Source organism: Rattus norvegicus, chromosome 5 (assembly GCF_021556685.1).
Source record: "Rattus norvegicus strain SHRSP/BbbUtx chromosome 5, alternate assembly SHRSP_T2T, whole genome shotgun sequence".
NCBI classification, from domain to species: domain Eukaryota; kingdom Metazoa; phylum Chordata; class Mammalia; order Rodentia; family Muridae; genus Rattus; species Rattus norvegicus.
The window spans coordinates 165,112,961-165,128,651 of NC_141538.1; the positions used below are offsets into that span (position 1 = coordinate 165,112,961).

Sequence of the window (15,691 nt, forward strand, 5' to 3'; positions counted from 1 at the left end):
TTGGCCTATTGAGGTAGTTGAGGCCAACTGTTCAAGTTCTGACCCTAACAATAATGAAAAACAATGGGATAGGAGCTGGAGAGATGGCTCAGTGGTTAGGAGCACGGACTGCTCATCCAGAGGTCCTGAGTTCAAGTCCCAGCAACCACATGGTGGCTCACAACCATCTGTAATGGGATCTGATGTCCTTTTGTGGTGTGTGTCTGAAGACAGCTACAGTGTACTCTCATATATAAATAAAATCTTAAAAAAAAAGGAAAAACAATGGTCTTTTTTTTGTTTATTTTATTTATTTATTTATTTATTTTTTTTTGAGACAGGGTTTCTTTCTGTAGCCCTGGCTGCCCTGAATTCATCTGTAAACTAGGATGGTCTCAAACTCAAGAGATCCATCTACCTCTGCCTCCCAAGTGCTAGGATCAAAGGTGTGCACCACCCCCCGGGATTTCTTTAACATGGCATCCTTGGGACAGGAGAGATGGCTCAGAGGTTAAGAGCACTGTCTGTTCTTCCAGAGGTCCTGAGTTCAATTCCCAGCAACCACACGGTGGCTCACAACCATCTGTAATCAGGTCTGGTGCCCTCTTCTGGCCTGCAGGTGTACATGCAGGCAGAAAGCTGTATGATGTATACATAATAAATAAATGTTTAAAAAAAAAAAAAAAAAAGCACTTGCTGCTCTCCCAGAGGACTCAAGTTCAATTTCCAGTGCTTGGTTCCCAGATGCCTGTACCTCCAACTTCAGGGCAGCCAGGGCTCTCTTCTGGGCTTCAAAAGCATTTGAACATACTTGGCTCAGCACTCAGACAGACAGACACACACACACCTAAAAAACTGCCCCCCTTGTGAGTAATGGCCCCTCCACAGTCCAATCCAAGGCCAGTTCTTTTCTTTGTAGGCCAAGCGAAGCCTCACCATTTCTCAATTTTGATTTATGTGATTGCTGGGATGAAAGTTCCCTCCCCACAGCACTCCAGAGCCAGAGGCAGGAGGATTAGACAAGTTTGAGGCTGGTCTACACAGTTCAAAGCCTGTCAGGGCCAAATAGAAGGATCCTGAAATGAATACTTTTACCTCTGAATGGGCAATGCGCACCAGTGCCAGGAGCTTTGGGCTTAGAAGTCCCCTGCAAGATGCTTCTCCCACCTGTGCCCACCCCCCATGTTCCCAATGTAGCCGTGGCTTGTCTTCTACCCCGTGGGTGTTCCATTTCCTCTTGTTCAGGAGTTTTCTTAGATTAGTTCTTCTGCCTCTCCCTGAGTTGGGGCTGGGGGTGGGGATCTTAGGCTGTCCACTTCGTCGTTGAGACTCTGGCCCACCAGGCCTTCCTGGTCCCACCAGGAAGGAAGTGCTGAGGGTGGGTGAGGGTACAGTTAAGTTTTACTACCAGGCTGTGGTCTGGGCCAAGCTTCTGGCTTTCAAAGTCACCAAATATTCCTGCCTGGAAGGGAAGCAGACATGAGCCATGGGTAGGTTCCCAGAATCCTTGGGTTTGGAGGCTGGGGGTGGGGCTGGGGGTGGGGCCTGGTGCTGGACAAACAGGTCAAAGGTGACAGGCGCTGGACCTGCAGAGCTGGGTGGCACACCATGAGGTGGGTGGGCGAGCCATAGCTTCTGGGGGAGCAGAACAAGTTTAGCTTGGGCCCTCACGTCACTCCTCTGCCCACAGGCTACTGATCGTCCTGGGTCTGCTTTGGAGTTTGGTGGCCACACTTTTGGGCTCCAAGTGGCCTGAGCCTGTATTCGGGCGCCTGGTGTCCCCTGGCTTCCCAGAGAAGTATGGCAACCATCAGGATCGATCCTGGACGCTGACTGCACCCCCTGGCTTCCGCCTGCGCCTCTACTTCACCCACTTCAACCTGGAACTCTCTTACCGCTGCGAGTATGACTTTGTCAAGGTACCTGGCAGGGTGCTCGGCTGGGGTCTTGTGAGGCATGGCAAAGGCTGGCCAGTGGGGAGGGCAGCCTGGTTCTAACCTTCCCTCCCTTCACCCCCAACCCTACAGTTGACCTCAGGGACCAAGGTGCTAGCCACGCTGTGTGGGCAGGAGAGTACAGATACTGAGCGGGCACCTGGCAATGACACCTTCTACTCACTGGGTCCCAGCCTAAAGGTCACCTTCCACTCCGACTACTCCAATGAGAAGCCATTCACAGGATTTGAGGCCTTCTATGCAGCGGAGGGTGAGCAGGGCTGGGCTCAGGCAGCCCAGATGCAGCTGGTTGGCTGTCTTGTCTGTCCTGTCCCCATCTTTGGGTCTCTTGCTTCCCACCTCTCCTGGGGTTCTGGATTCAGGTTAAACCAACAGGAAAGGTGGGTGGGTCCTGCCACGGCCTGCCGTCATGGGTGTACCTGGTCACTGCTAAGGATGCAGTGATACCACAGAGCACCCATCAGGTTACCAGAGCTTGCACAGGCCTCAGCCTGTCGGTACGTGGCGTTCCGCTTAACTGTACACTCTGGTCCCTGAAGGAGACTGTCGGTGTGGCCTCAGGCAAGTGGCTTAACCTTTCTGCTCGAGCACAATCTTCTACCTGGTTGCCACTGGACCGATGGGGCCATTCCCTCCTCTGCCTGGCTGGCTTGAGTAGGATGCTAAGTTTAGCAAGGGCACTGCTTGCAGCTCTGGCCCCGGGCCTGTGAATTGTCAAGCCACAGGCCTCCTGTAGTGGGCCACCAAAATCCAAGCTCTCTGTTCCATCTCTTTCCTTCCCGCCTGCCTGTCCCCTGTCCCCTAGATGTGGATGAATGCAGAACATCCCTGGGAGACTCAGTCCCTTGTGACCATTATTGCCACAACTACCTGGGCGGCTACTACTGCTCCTGCCGAGTGGGCTACATTCTGCACCAGAACAAGCATACCTGCTCAGGTGAGGCGGGAGGGGCATCCCATCTGTACCAGGTTACTCCAGCTACCAAAGCAGGAGCTGTTCTGCCCAGGAGGCCCCGGCTCTTCTGTTCCTTCCAACGCTATTAGCATGTCTAATTCCTCCTCTCCCTGCCCCCCCACCCTCCCTCCGATGGTGTACTTTGATCCCCTGTCCCTACTCTTGGAACCTCTGGTTCCACCAGCCAATTGCCTCTTCCTTCTGGGTGGTTCCTAGGTAGACTGGTATCTCTGGCTGAGCCAGGCACGCCTTAAGCTTCCAGTCTACCACAGAGCCTCAAGGTAGAGGAGTGTGGATGGGCTCAGACCATGCTTCCTGACCCCAGCAGCTGAACCCTTCGGCTCCTCTAACCTGTCTCCTGCTCCTTTGCCCTGGTCCTTCTCTCCTCAGTCTTCCTGATGCATCCCCCACCCCATCTCTCTTCCAGAGCAGAGCCTCTAACCTCCCTCGCTCCAGCCTGCCCACCCCAGTGAGTCAGACACCAGTCAATACATGCCCACACGACTCAGCTCTGTCAGGCTGGAGTGGCTGCCAGCACCCATTCACCTTTCCCAGACAATAAACCTGCCTCCACTTCCACTGTGGCTCTGTGTCTCTTGCCAGGGTTGGGGTGATGGGCTTGGAGGGCACTAGAGCATCCTGGGTGTCCCCTCATTTAATCCTCATCTCACAGCCCGGATGCAGGAACTCCCTGAGCTCACACAGGGAGATGCGCCCCCGCCCCCCGTCCCCCCGTCCCCCCCCCCCCCCCGGTCCCCTGAGGCTGATCTCAGGACTCGGTAGCCAGTTCTTGTTCATAGGTCACCGCAGGTCTTTGTTCTCTAACCCTGGGGAGCTTGATTCAGCACAGAGAGCAAAGGGGGTGTTACTGAGGGATCAGGCTAGTCGCCCTGCATCCGGGGTGTACTCTCTGCTGGTATGGAGAGCCTTCAGTTCCATAAGCCCTCCTCCTAGCCTGTCCCTCCCTGAGCAGGCAGACAGGCAGGGAGCAGAAATGAAGTCGGATCTCTGCCAACAAGACAGCTTGGCAGCTCAAAAAGGAGGGCGACTGTGTGCATACTGGTGACATAAACTGCCCTAAACCTTCTCCAGGAAGGGCCACTTCTAAGGACAGGGAAGGCGTGGGAAAGGCCTGGTCAGGATCCAGGGCTCTGAGCTGGTCCCTGCCAGATATAGGTGAAAGCCCTCTTGTGGATTCACTTGGGAACTGCTGAGCTGGCCACTGGAGTGATCTGAGAGCAGAAGAAATCCTCACTCAGTTCAAGGGAACTCCTCCTCCATTCCCTGGATTCCTAGGGACCTAAGGACAGTGGGGAGGTGGCCTGCCTCCCTCTGGCCCCCCTTCCTTTGCTCTCAACCGTTTTGTGGCTCTGACCCAGCAAACTACCCAATACGGCGATCACTTCAGCTAAGGTCTGGGGCGCTGCCTTGCAGCATCATTGGGGTAGGAGCTGGGGTCCTCGACTGCCTCTGCAGATTGCCAAGTCTTGACCAAGTCCAGGATACAGATGTCCCAGGCGGTCCTAATGCCCCAGTGTTGCCCTGCCGGGAGCCAAGCCACGCTATCCCACCCTCTTTCTTCCCAGCCCTTTGTTCAGGCCAGGTGTTCACTGGGAGGTCTGGCTTTCTCAGTAGCCCTGAGTACCCACAGCCATACCCCAAACTCTCCAGCTGCGCCTACAACATCCGCCTGGAGGAAGGCTTCAGTATCACCCTGGACTTCGTGGAGTCCTTTGATGTGGAGATGCACCCTGAAGCCCAGTGCCCCTACGACTCCCTCAAGGTCTGGTTCTTGCATTCTTGCCTTGCCACACAGCTCTTTCCCCTCAACAACTGCCCCCTATGTCTGTCCTCTAGTGAACCTCACTCAGCCTTGTTCTGGAGGGGGAGGTCTAAGCCAGGCTGTGGCTTCAGCATGAGGGTACCCCACCTTTTGTCCCCAGCGTGCCCAAGCCAGTTTGAGCTACTTTGCTTCCATCTATCTCGGGCTAGAACCCTGCAGCAGGCCCGGGGGTTCAGAGTCTCTTTATTCAGATTCAAACAGACAAGAGGGAATACGGCCCGTTTTGTGGGAAGACGCTGCCCCCCAGGATTGAAACTGACAGCAACAAGGTGACCATTACCTTTACCACCGACGAGTCAGGGAACCACACAGGCTGGAAGATACACTACACAAGCACAGGTGAGCAAATGGCCCTCCATCCAGGCAGAGAAACAGTTCCCGTCCCTCAGGCAGTATCAGCAAACTACATAGCACTGGACTCCTAGCGGGCCTGGAAGGGAGCCCAGATTGAGTAGGGTTGTCTGTTTAGTGATGGTCCTTGTGATGTGTTTATAGAAAGATAAACACATCATGTCCTGGCACCCATGTTTTATTAATAAAAGATAAGGAGAGGGGGGATTATGTTCTATGGAGGTCTGAGGAAAGGGGGTGCCTCAGCAGGCCCATGCTGAGACATCCCTTCCCCTGAGGGACCTGCCACACAATGGTAAAATAGAGTTTATTCAGGGCATGGGGAGGGGAGTTAAGAGAGTAGAAGGGGCAGGGGGGGGAGTAGGAGAGGAGGCCAGCCATGAGCACATGGAAAGAAGGGGGGGGGAGAAATGGGGAGAGAAGGGACAAAGAGGGAAGAGGGTAAGAAAGAGAGAGCAAGAGTAAGAAAGTAGGGATGGGGCAATCAGCCCCTTTTATAGTGTCAGACTTACCTGGCTCTTGCCAGGTAACCGTGGGGGTGGACCTTGGACAAAATGCTAACACATTGACCAGGAAATAGCAACCATTTTCCCTTCCTCCTTCCCCCCCTTTACCCAGTCAGCCATTTACCTAGGCAACCTCCCTCTTTCCTCAATTCTGGTATTTTGAATTAGGGTCCAAGTCTATAGGTCAGGTGGGCCCGAACTTGTTTCATAGCTCTAGTGGGCCTTAAATTGTGATCTTCCTGCCTCAGCCCAAGTCCTTGGATAGCAGGTCCATGCTCCCTTCTGCGTCACCGCTCAGCACCCAATCATCTTTACTCTTCAGATATGTACTAAGACAGGCAAAGGTGCAGCTCAGTGGCACTGAGCCTGACCAGCCTGCATGGCTCTGTGCTCAACCTTCAGATTAAGAAGAAAATTGTCAAAAATACTAAGTGCGGAGGACAGGGTCCGAACAGCATCTGCTCTCAGTCCAGAGGGGAAATGAAGTCGCTGTGGCACGGCCTTTGAGTCAAGCATGTAGTAGAGTAAAATGGGGGTGGGAGCTCAGAGTGGGACATCAACATTGTTACTCATCTGTCTTGCTCTTTTCCTAGAAGTGACACTCTTGGCTTCAAACCACATGTATAATCTTCCTGGCATAGACATTCCATCATTCTGGGATATCTGATTTTTTGGGGGGGAGGAGGTGGGAGGACACAAAGCAGTGGTGTCTCAGGACAGGGTTTCTCTGCATAATAGCACTGGCTGTCCTTGAACTCACTTTGTAGGCCATGCTTGTCCCAAACTCACAGAATTTACCGGCTTTTGGGCTGGAGAGATGGCTCAGCGGTTAAGAGCACTGACTGCTCTTCCAGAGGTCCTGAGTTCAAATCCCAGCAACCACATGGTGGCTCACAACCATCTGTAATGAGAGCTGGTGCCCTCTTCTGGTGTGTCTGAAGACAGTGACAGTGTACTTGTATAAATAAAAAATTAATAAATTTTTTTTTCCGGTTCTTTTTGTCGGAGCTGGGGACCGAACCCAGGGCCTTGCGCTTCCTAGGTAAGCGCTCTACCACTGAGCTAAATCCCCAGCCCCAAAAAATTAATAAATCTTAAAAAAAATTATATAAAAAAAAGCATTTACCTGCTTTTGCCTCCCAAGTACTGGGATCAAAGGTGTGTGCCACCGTACCTGGTTCCTAGTTTTCTTAACAAAGCGTGTTAGCAGGACAGAACTGGCAAATGCTTTTAATTCCAGCACTCAAGAGGCAAAGGCATGTGGAACTCTGTGAGTTCAAGGACAGCCTGATCTACAGTTCAAGTTCCAGGGCAGACAAGGACACAGCAGAAAACCAAAAGATGTCTGTCTGCCTCGTGTGTACAAATGCTGAGGACAGAAAGGTCAGATCTCTTGGAGCTGGGGTTACATGTGGTTGTAAGCTACCTGATGTGGGTACTGGGATCCAAACTGGAGTCCTCTGGAAAGCAGTATTCATAACTGTTGTAGCATCTCTCCAGCTCTGAATCCAGCTTTCTCACCTACCTGTAGCTGAGTCATGGACAAAGAAAGGAGTCTTGCTGTTCTGGACTCACTTTGTCGACCAGGCTGGACTTGAACTCACAGAGATCCGCCTGTCTCTGCCTCCTAGGTGCTGGGAATAAAGGTGTGCACCACCACACCCAGCAAGACACAAGTCGATTTGTGCAGATGATTTAGCTTAGTTTTGCCTTTGGTGTTAAATGCTTGGATGGCCACCATCTTTGAGACAGGCGCTCTCTGCCTTGTTTCATTTATAAACTAAAAATGCAGGTTACTAACTTCAGATTCGGCTGTTACAGACAGAAACAATAAGCCTGTTTCCCCTGCACAGCACAGCCCTGCCCTGATCCAACGGCGCCACCTAATGGTCACATTTCACCTGTGCAAGCCACGTATGTCCTGAAGGACAGCTTTTCTGTCTTCTGCAAGACTGGCTTCGAGCTTCTGCAAGTGAGTTACTAAAAAACTAAGTGCCTATGACCAGGATGGTTTTGAGAGGAGAATTGAAAACAGGAAGTACCTATGCAGAAAAACAAAGTAGTAAGTTTACAAAAAACAAAGAAAAATGACTATAGGGAATTGTGCGTGTGGGGTGGGAGGATCCTGTCTTTTTTTTTTTTTTTTAAGATTTATTTATTTATTATATATAAGTACACTGTAGCTGCCTTCAGATACACCAGAAGAGGGCATCGGATCTCTTTACAGATGGTTGTGAGCCACCATGTGGTTGCTGGGAATTGAACTCAGGACCTCTGGAAGAGTAATCGGGTGCTCTTAACCGCTGAGCCATCTCTCCAGCCCCCCCCCCCTTTTTTTAAAGATTTATTTTACTTATTAAATATGAGTACACTGTAGCTGTCTTCAGATACACCAGAAGAGGGCATCAGATCCCATTACAGATGGTTGTGAGCCACCATGTGGTTGCTGGGAATTGAAATCATGACCTCTGGAAGAGCAGTAGGGTGCTCTTAACCACTGAGCCATCTCTCCAGCCCAATCCTGTCTTAAACCCACATCTTTTTGAAAAGGTTTATTTTCTTTCTTTTTTTAATTTTCTTTTTTTTCAGAGCTGGGGCCCGAACACAGGGCCTTGCACTTGCTAGTCAAGCACTCTACCACTGAGCTAAATCCCCAGCCCCGTTTATTTTCATATATGTGAGTACACTGTAGCTATCTTCAGACACCCCAGAAGAGGGCATTGGATCCCATTACAGATGGGTGTGAGCCACCATGTGGTTGCTGGGAATTGAACTCAGGACCTCTGGAAGAGCAGTCAGTGCTCTTAACCGCTGAGCCATCTCTCCAGCCCCAGCTGTTACTTTTTAAAGACAGTAATTTAAGATGTAGCCCAGGGTGACCTTGAACTCATGACTTCCTTCTTCAGTCTCTTCAGTGCTGGGACTGTAGTGGTGCATGGTCACACTCAGCTGAAAGTCCTTTTCGGTGCTAACTACTCACATGTGCTAAGTGAGCTCTCTCTCACTCAGCCAGCACACCCCACACTGTCTGGTGTAACCACTCTTTTAGAGGGCTAGTCATTAAAAGGACTTCTGATCATCTGCACACGGCAGCAGCAGCTCTCTGTAAAGTGGCTGAAACAACAGAAAGGAGCGTGCTCAGCTTGCCCCCATGAGCTCTGCATAGCTCTTCCTGTTACATTAAGTCTTCCCTGGTCAGCTGACAACCTTCCCAAGGAGCAGGCCCTGAGCCCACAAAGTGAGACAGCCCTGGAAACAGTACATCTTGCAGAGTTATAAATAGTGCTCACTGGTAAGGGAGAAGGAATATAATTTTAAAAACTGCTTAGCGTGCTGCTTCACGAGCACAGGTAAGAGATTAACTCATCTTGTGTTCTTCAAAACTGTCACTGAATCCCAGTAGTAGAAAGCAATAGCCCCAGAATGACAAAATGGAGTCCAGCCCATGTTGGGTGAATGAGGGAGTCCTACCTCGAAAAACTCTGTTCAGACTCTTTTCAACTGTTCCTTGGATTGCAAGATCACAAACTCATTGTTTTGAAACAGCTTCATAAAATAAGTCTTTAAAAAGATAGTACAAGCCTTGGACTTGCTATTATAGCTGGGCACGACCTTTTCCTGATTCCAACTACAGGTATTAATGTACGATGCATGTGTCATCAGCTCAGTTTTAGTGGCACTTTTTTTTTTTTTTTAAAGATTTTTTATGTATAGAGCTCTGCCTGCATGTACACTTGTACACCAGAAGAGGGAATCAGATCTCATTACAGATGAGTTGTGAGCCACCATGTGGTTGCTGGGAATTGAACTCAGGACCTTTGAAAGAGCAGCTGGTGCTCTTAACCTCTGAGCCACCTCTCCAGCCTGCTAGTGGTGCGTTCCTTCATTGTGAACGTTCATTCATTGTTTGTTTTTTTCTTTCTTTTTTTTTTTTTTCCGGACTTGGGGAACGAACCCAGGGCCTTGTGCTTGCTAGGCAAGCACTCTACCACTGAGCTAAATCCCCAACCCCTGAGCTAAATCCCCAACCCCTTCATTCATTGTTTATATCCCTTGATTTTGCAAATGGCTCCCTCTTCCATTAATGCTTGCTTTCTCTCTTGGGACTATGCAGACCAAGCTGACCTCAAACTCAGAGATCCACAGGCCTTGGATTAAAGGTGTATGCCACCACACTTGGCTAATGTTTGACTAATCTTCCAGTTTTTCTCAAACACTGGCACTTTTCCTGTTGGGGCGGGGTCTGGGATGGGGTGGGTACAGTTGAGAAGCTGCACCCACACCGGTGTGTGGGGGTCAGAGGACAGCTTCTGGCTTCTCTTTATCACGTAGGTTCCAGGTCTATCAAACTCAGGTTGTCAGACTTGGCAGTCAACTTACTTTTCTACAAAGCTACTTCAAAGGCCTATTTTCCATTTTCATATAGAGATGGGAAAGGGTTGGAGAGGTGACTGAGTGCTCAAACACACTTGCCATTTTTGCAGGTACTGGAGTTCAGTTCCCAGAGCTCACATGGCAGCTCACAACTCCCCAACTCTGGTTTTGAGATTTAAGACCACCTCTGACACCAGGCATACGCATGGTACACAGAAACCCACACAAGCTAAACATCAAACCCACAAAACAAATCTTTTAAGGAGGGTGAGGGGTGAGATAATACAGGCCTTTAATCCCAGCACTCAGGAGGCAGAGGTGGGTAAGTACTAGTCCGGCCAGCCTAGTCTACAGAGTTCCAGGGCAGCAGAGCTTCCTAAGAATGAACGGTGGAAGGGTCTAGAGCTAACCCCTTACTCTCAGGAGACAAATGAGAAGAAAACACCAACAAGGACTTCCAGCCCAACACTGTGTGTTCTGGACAGCAGGATTGCAGTACAGTTATTTATGTAGAAAAGGCCACCACAATCAAAGCAGAAGTAAATGGTACAGGTAACATAAACCAGCAGGGCAGTTTGCTGCAAAGCACTAAGCAAGGCAGCTGGGTCATAGGTCTAAGCGCAGGCCTTCCCCTGTTGCTGCCCTGACTTGGGAGCGCTGTTCTGGGGGAGTGTCCTGATGTTATCACAGTTCATTTTCTGAATTTCCTCTTTAGGGTTCTGTCCCCCTGAAGTCATTCACTGCTGTCTGTCAGAAAGATGGATCTTGGGACCGGCCGATACCAGAGTGCAGCAGTATGGTCATATGGTGACAATCCCCTTTCCTTACTGCTGCCCGTACCATGTGTTGTCCCTTCATGTGCACAGAGGTTTAGAGCAGTGGTTCTCAACCTTCCTAAGCTATGACCCTTCAACATAGCTCGCATTGTAGTGACTCCAATCAGACAACTTTAGTTGCTATTTTATGGAAAATTTGTTTTGAGGGTCACAGGCAACCCCCAAGGGGTGGCAGCACAGGTTGAGAACCAGTGGGTTAGCAGGAACCTGACATTCTGTTCTACCAGTCCCAAGGATCTTAGTTAAAAGATCATTGCCAAGTCTGGAGGGCTGGAGACCTGAACTCAGGTACCTATACTCACAAAGCACTTTCCCACTGGGTTATGTCCCCAGTCCCCCTACTAACACTGCTGAGGCTTCTTTAGTCATTTCCACTTCCCCTGCCAAATGAACTCACTTACTAGGGCTTGAGTTCCAAAAATGTAGGGGAGAAAAGAAGTTTGAGCATTTTAATTCTAATCACCCCACAGGAAAATATGCTGCTGTGTAGGCTTTCTCCAGCTATAACCCTCCAGTGAGCATGCACACACAGGCCACCAGGATGGGAAGAGAGCCCTGCGCAGTGTATACACCTGTCTAGCACATGTACAAGGATAATGGCGCACTTTGAAAACTAATAGGAATTTCTCAAGAAACACCTAGTACTCCATCAACTACAAGTGTGTGTGTGTGTGTGAGAGAGAGAGAGAGAGAGAGAGAGAGAGAGAGAGAGAGAGAATATGAACGAACTTTGGAACCAGAGAGAGAGAGAGAGAGAGAGAGAGAGAGAGAGAGAGAGAATATGAACAAACTTTGGAACCAGAGAGAGAGAGAGAGAGAGAGAGAGAGAGAGAATATGAACGAACTTCGGAACCAGACAATGAAAGCCTTCTACCCAGCTGCACCGACTACCACTAAGAGTCTGGAGTGCTGCTTGGTGGCCTCGTCTGCCTGGCACTCATGAAGCACCTCTTCCACTGGGTGCTAGCACATACCTTTGACTGTGCACATAGGTTATACACTATAGTACTTCTGTAAAACAATCCCATGAGGAACTTAAATATTTTTACAAATCTACTTCCTCATCAATGATTTACTAGTTCTTTTGGGGTAAAAATGCAGAGGGAGCTGGGTCTGACGTATGTGGGCACTCAGTGGCCTGGACCAGAGTCTGCCACTGCTTGCTGTACAGGTGCTGGGCAGCCACAACACAAACCGCACCTGAGTGAGATGGTGGAGGCAGGTAGATCTAGAGTTCTAGAATAGCCAGTTACAGAGAGATCCTGTCTCAAACACAAACTGCAGATGAAAAGCACAAACCCCAAAACAATCAACACCCTCAGAGTTTCTACAGAGCAAGTTTTTTTTTTTTTTCTTTTCTTTTTGTCGGAGCTGGGGACTGAACCCAGGGCCTTGAGCAAGCGCTCTACCACTGAGCTAAATCCCCAACCCCTACAGAGCAAGTTGTTTAAAGGATCATAGAAACAAGTCTGCCACTGGCTTTTGTCCCATGGTCTCCTGCATGCGGTTTGAGTGCTTCTGAATTCCCTGCTCTGCAGGTGTGATGCTCCTTCACCAAGCTGAGTTATTCACAAGCCAAGTTATTTTTAGGGTGGGTGGCGTTAGTACCATGGATTACGTAGCAGTGTAAGGCCCACCTGGCTTTCCAGGCTTACTGGTCCCAGAGACACACGAGGTGGTGGTGTTCATCTGTGCTAGCCAAGTCCCCACAAGGTCACTATCTCCACTGCACAGACCTTCCTACTATCAGCTCCAGGTACAAAGGGATCCCCTCCAATCTCTTTACTAGTTATTGACTGTGGCCCTCCCGATGACCTACCCAATGGCCACGTGGACTATATCACAGGCCCTGAAGTGACCACCTACAAAGCTGTGATTCAGTACAGCTGTGAAGAGACTTTCTACACAATGAGCAGCAATGGTAAGTACCTTCCTCAAGGAGGGATGGGTGGTATATGGAACTTGAGCCCTTAAGGTAGAATCTAAACTTGAACCAGCCTTTTAGGCTAAAGGAGACAAAGAATTAAAAGGCCTTTCTCCCATGTGCTAAGTGAAATATTACAGTTAAAGTGACTTTAATGTCAATTTACAGGAATCTGAAAACAGATCCTATCTAGTAAATGACTACTACAAACACACAATATATTCCAAACGGTTTAATTTAACAAGTCAAAACCTTATCATTAAGCACTTGAGATCTTGATACATATTCAAGTTACACATCTAAAAGGTTTCCACTTTGCAAGCAAACATGGTAATGCAGATCCTATTTATGAAATCATGTAAAATGGTTATTCACACACCTCTCCCCACCACGGATGCTCAAGAATCAACATTTTTCAAGGGGTTGTTCAAGCAAATGACAACTAGAGCTAAACATTTTTGCTTTTCCAATGACTTGCAGGTAAATATGTGTGTGAGGCTGATGGATTCTGGACGAGCTCCAAAGGAGAAAAATCCCTCCCGGTTTGCAAGCCTGGTAATGGACGCATTTATAAAAGAGATTCATAACTGACAGAGTAGCTGCAGACAATAGGCAGGGCCTAGGTGGGGAGGCAAGAAGGAAGCCCAGCCGCTGGCTTAGGCTGGCTTAGTGCTCCCCAACAGTGTGCTGGCTCACATCACCCCTTCCCACATGGAAGTTAGGTGTGGGCTGCATCATGCACCGGATTGCTTTTGACCTCGTAACTAGGCAAGCATAAAAAAATTAAATGATTTCTTAAATTATCTCAAACCATTTACACATTTATAACCACGAACTCTTGTTACTTTTCTTCTCTGTAAAAATGCTATTAAACCCCAAAGCTAATAACTTCATTATTTCCCTAAGCAATTGTTTTCAACGACATCTAGATTTTTAAACATTAATGCAATTTGCCTTTTAATAGTACTTAAATTTCTTTACCAGAATTGGCTCCAACAATACTTGAGAATGCTTTTTTTAATTGAAAGGTAATAATACACTCATTACCCCCATGTTAGCTGGTTTAAATTAGTTTTCTAGCCCTGGATTTGGCTGACATGCTGCTTCTCAGTTTTAATCAAAGTGCACAACCACAATAAGGAACAGACGTTGCATTTCTGAGCACTCAGCTTGCAATGCATGGTAAAAGGGTTTGGATGGCTCAACCAATTTTTGAACCAGAAGCACCTTGGCTATTGCTGCAACACTGTAATCTAAACTTTTACATTCAAAGGCAAAAGTCATTTTGTAAATCATAGTTCCCGTTTCCTCAGAATTCCTAGTAAGCTAAAAAAGCAGCACACAGTATGGTGAGGGATCCTGCCCTTTGCCTCTTTGCAGTGTCATGTCTTCCTGCAAATAATTCCTGTCTAGACTCCCTTTTTCTTTTAGCAAAACATAACCTGTGAGGTCTGTTACTGATCTTTACAAGGAGATAACCAGGTCAAACAAGGACATCTCAGTTCTTTATATACTATTTAGAGTGGCCTCAGGGGTTGGGGATTTGGCTCAGTGGTAGAGTGCTTGCCTAGCAAGCTCAAGGCCCTGGGTTCGGTCCCCACCTCCAAAGAAAAAAAAGGGGGGGGATAGAATGACCTCATTCCTATCAATTTGTGGGGTGTACGTTTAGGCTGACACCAAATTTTTTTTCCTCAGTCTGTGGACTGTCCACACACACTTCAGGAGGCCGTATAATTGGAGGACAGCCTGCAAAGCCTGGTGACTTTCCTTGGCAAGTCTTGTTACTGGGTGAAACTACAGCAGCAGGTGCTCTTATACATGACGACTGGGTCCTAACAGCGGCTCATGCTGTATATGGGAAAACAGAGGCGATGTCCTCCCTGGACATCCGCATGGGCATCCTCAAAAGGCTCTCCCCTCATTACACTCAAGCCTGGCCAGAGGCTGTCTTTATCCATGAAGGCTACACTCACGGAGCTGGTTTTGACAATGATATAGCACTGATTAAACTCAAGAACAAAGTCACAATCAACAGAAACATCATGCCGATTTGTCTACCAAGAAAAGAAGCTGCATCCTTAATGAAAACAGACTTCGTTGGAACTGTGGCTGGCTGGGGGTTAACCCAGAAGGGGTTTCTTGCTAGAAACCTAATGTTTGTGGACATACCAATTGTTGACCACCAAAAATGTGCTACTGCGTATACAAAGCAGCCCTACCCAGGAGCAAAAGTGACTGTTAACATGCTCTGTGCTGGCCTAGACGCCGGTGGCAAGGACAGCTGCAGAGGTGACAGCGGAGGGGCATTAGTGTTTCTAGACAATGAAACACAGAGATGGTTTGTGGGAGGAATAGTTTCCTGGGGTTCTATTAACTGTGGGGGGTCAGAACAGTATGGGGTCTACACGAAAGTCACGAACTATATTCCCTGGATTGAGAACATAATAAATAATTTCTAATTTGCATCCTCCAATTAGTAAATTGTTTCTTGTATCTGTTAAGTACCCAGGAAGCCTACAAACCTGAGAATGGACAACCTAACACCAAACTGAAGCAGATGAGGTCATTACAGGTTCAAGAACACTTGCCAATGTGTCAGCTCTGACTTGTGTTCAACACAACAGTGCTTTACCAATCACACAGGCTCACTAAGTCAATTTGTACTTGACGCCCTACAACCTACTTATTTCATACTGGCCGTCCCCACACCTGGCTGACAAAGGGCTTGTTGTGCATTTTCCCAGTGTACATTTGGTCTTAATGAGCTCAGAAAGTGCTTTTACAGAGTGTACCAGTACTGGTTCTAGAATACCTGAGAAACTCCTTTTGGAAGGTAAACTGAAAGCAGGTATGGCTTTCACATCATTAGACAAGCTATTATAAAACCCACACCATAAAAGAGTGGGAAACAAAAACAGTCACTATTTTACCCTTCAGAAAGGCAATTTAGGAATCCATTTCAAAAGCT

At 48.5% G+C, this 15,691-nt stretch overlaps 1 protein-coding gene across 3 annotated transcripts; it reads left to right on the forward strand.

The window, feature by feature from the left end:
* Positions 1 to 1,540: 1,540 nt before the first annotated feature.
* Masp2 (MBL associated serine protease 2) lies at positions 1,541 to 15,204 on the forward strand. Of its 3 annotated transcripts, NM_172043.2 has the most exons (11): positions 1,541 to 1,592; positions 1,670 to 1,898; positions 2,007 to 2,184; positions 2,740 to 2,871; positions 4,476 to 4,672; positions 4,924 to 5,071; positions 7,443 to 7,561; positions 10,679 to 10,757; positions 12,589 to 12,720; positions 13,204 to 13,278; positions 14,419 to 15,204. In NM_172043.2, exons 1-11 carry the CDS (start codon positions 1,588 to 1,590, stop codon positions 15,180 to 15,182), a joined length of 2,058 nt encoding a protein of 685 aa, NP_742040.1. In that variant the 5' UTR covers positions 1,541 to 1,587; the 3' UTR covers positions 15,183 to 15,204. The 3 variants fall into 3 exon arrangements, with proteins under 3 accessions (NP_742040.1, NP_001416833.1, NP_001416834.1); NM_001429904.1 differs by lacking the exons at positions 7,443 to 7,561; positions 10,679 to 10,757; positions 12,589 to 12,720; positions 13,204 to 13,278; positions 14,419 to 15,204 and adding an exon at positions 5,992 to 7,431; NM_001429905.1 differs by lacking the exons at positions 4,476 to 4,672; positions 4,924 to 5,071; positions 7,443 to 7,561; ... (2 more) ...; positions 13,204 to 13,278; positions 14,419 to 15,204 and adding an exon at positions 3,317 to 3,467.
* The last annotated feature ends 487 nt before the right edge of the window (positions 15,205 to 15,691 follow it).

What these genes read in the sequence shown, in the direction of transcription:
- Masp2 (NM_172043.2), top strand. An exon ending in GCCCCTACGACTCCCTCAAG is followed by an intron (nt 4,673 to 4,923) that starts GTCTGGTTCTTG and finishes CTCTTTATTCAG; the next exon opens with ATTCAAACAGACAAGAGGGA. An exon ending in GATACACTACACAAGCACAG is followed by an intron (nt 5,072 to 7,442) that starts GTGAGCAAATGG and finishes TCCCCTGCACAG; the next exon opens with CACAGCCCTGCCCTGATCCA.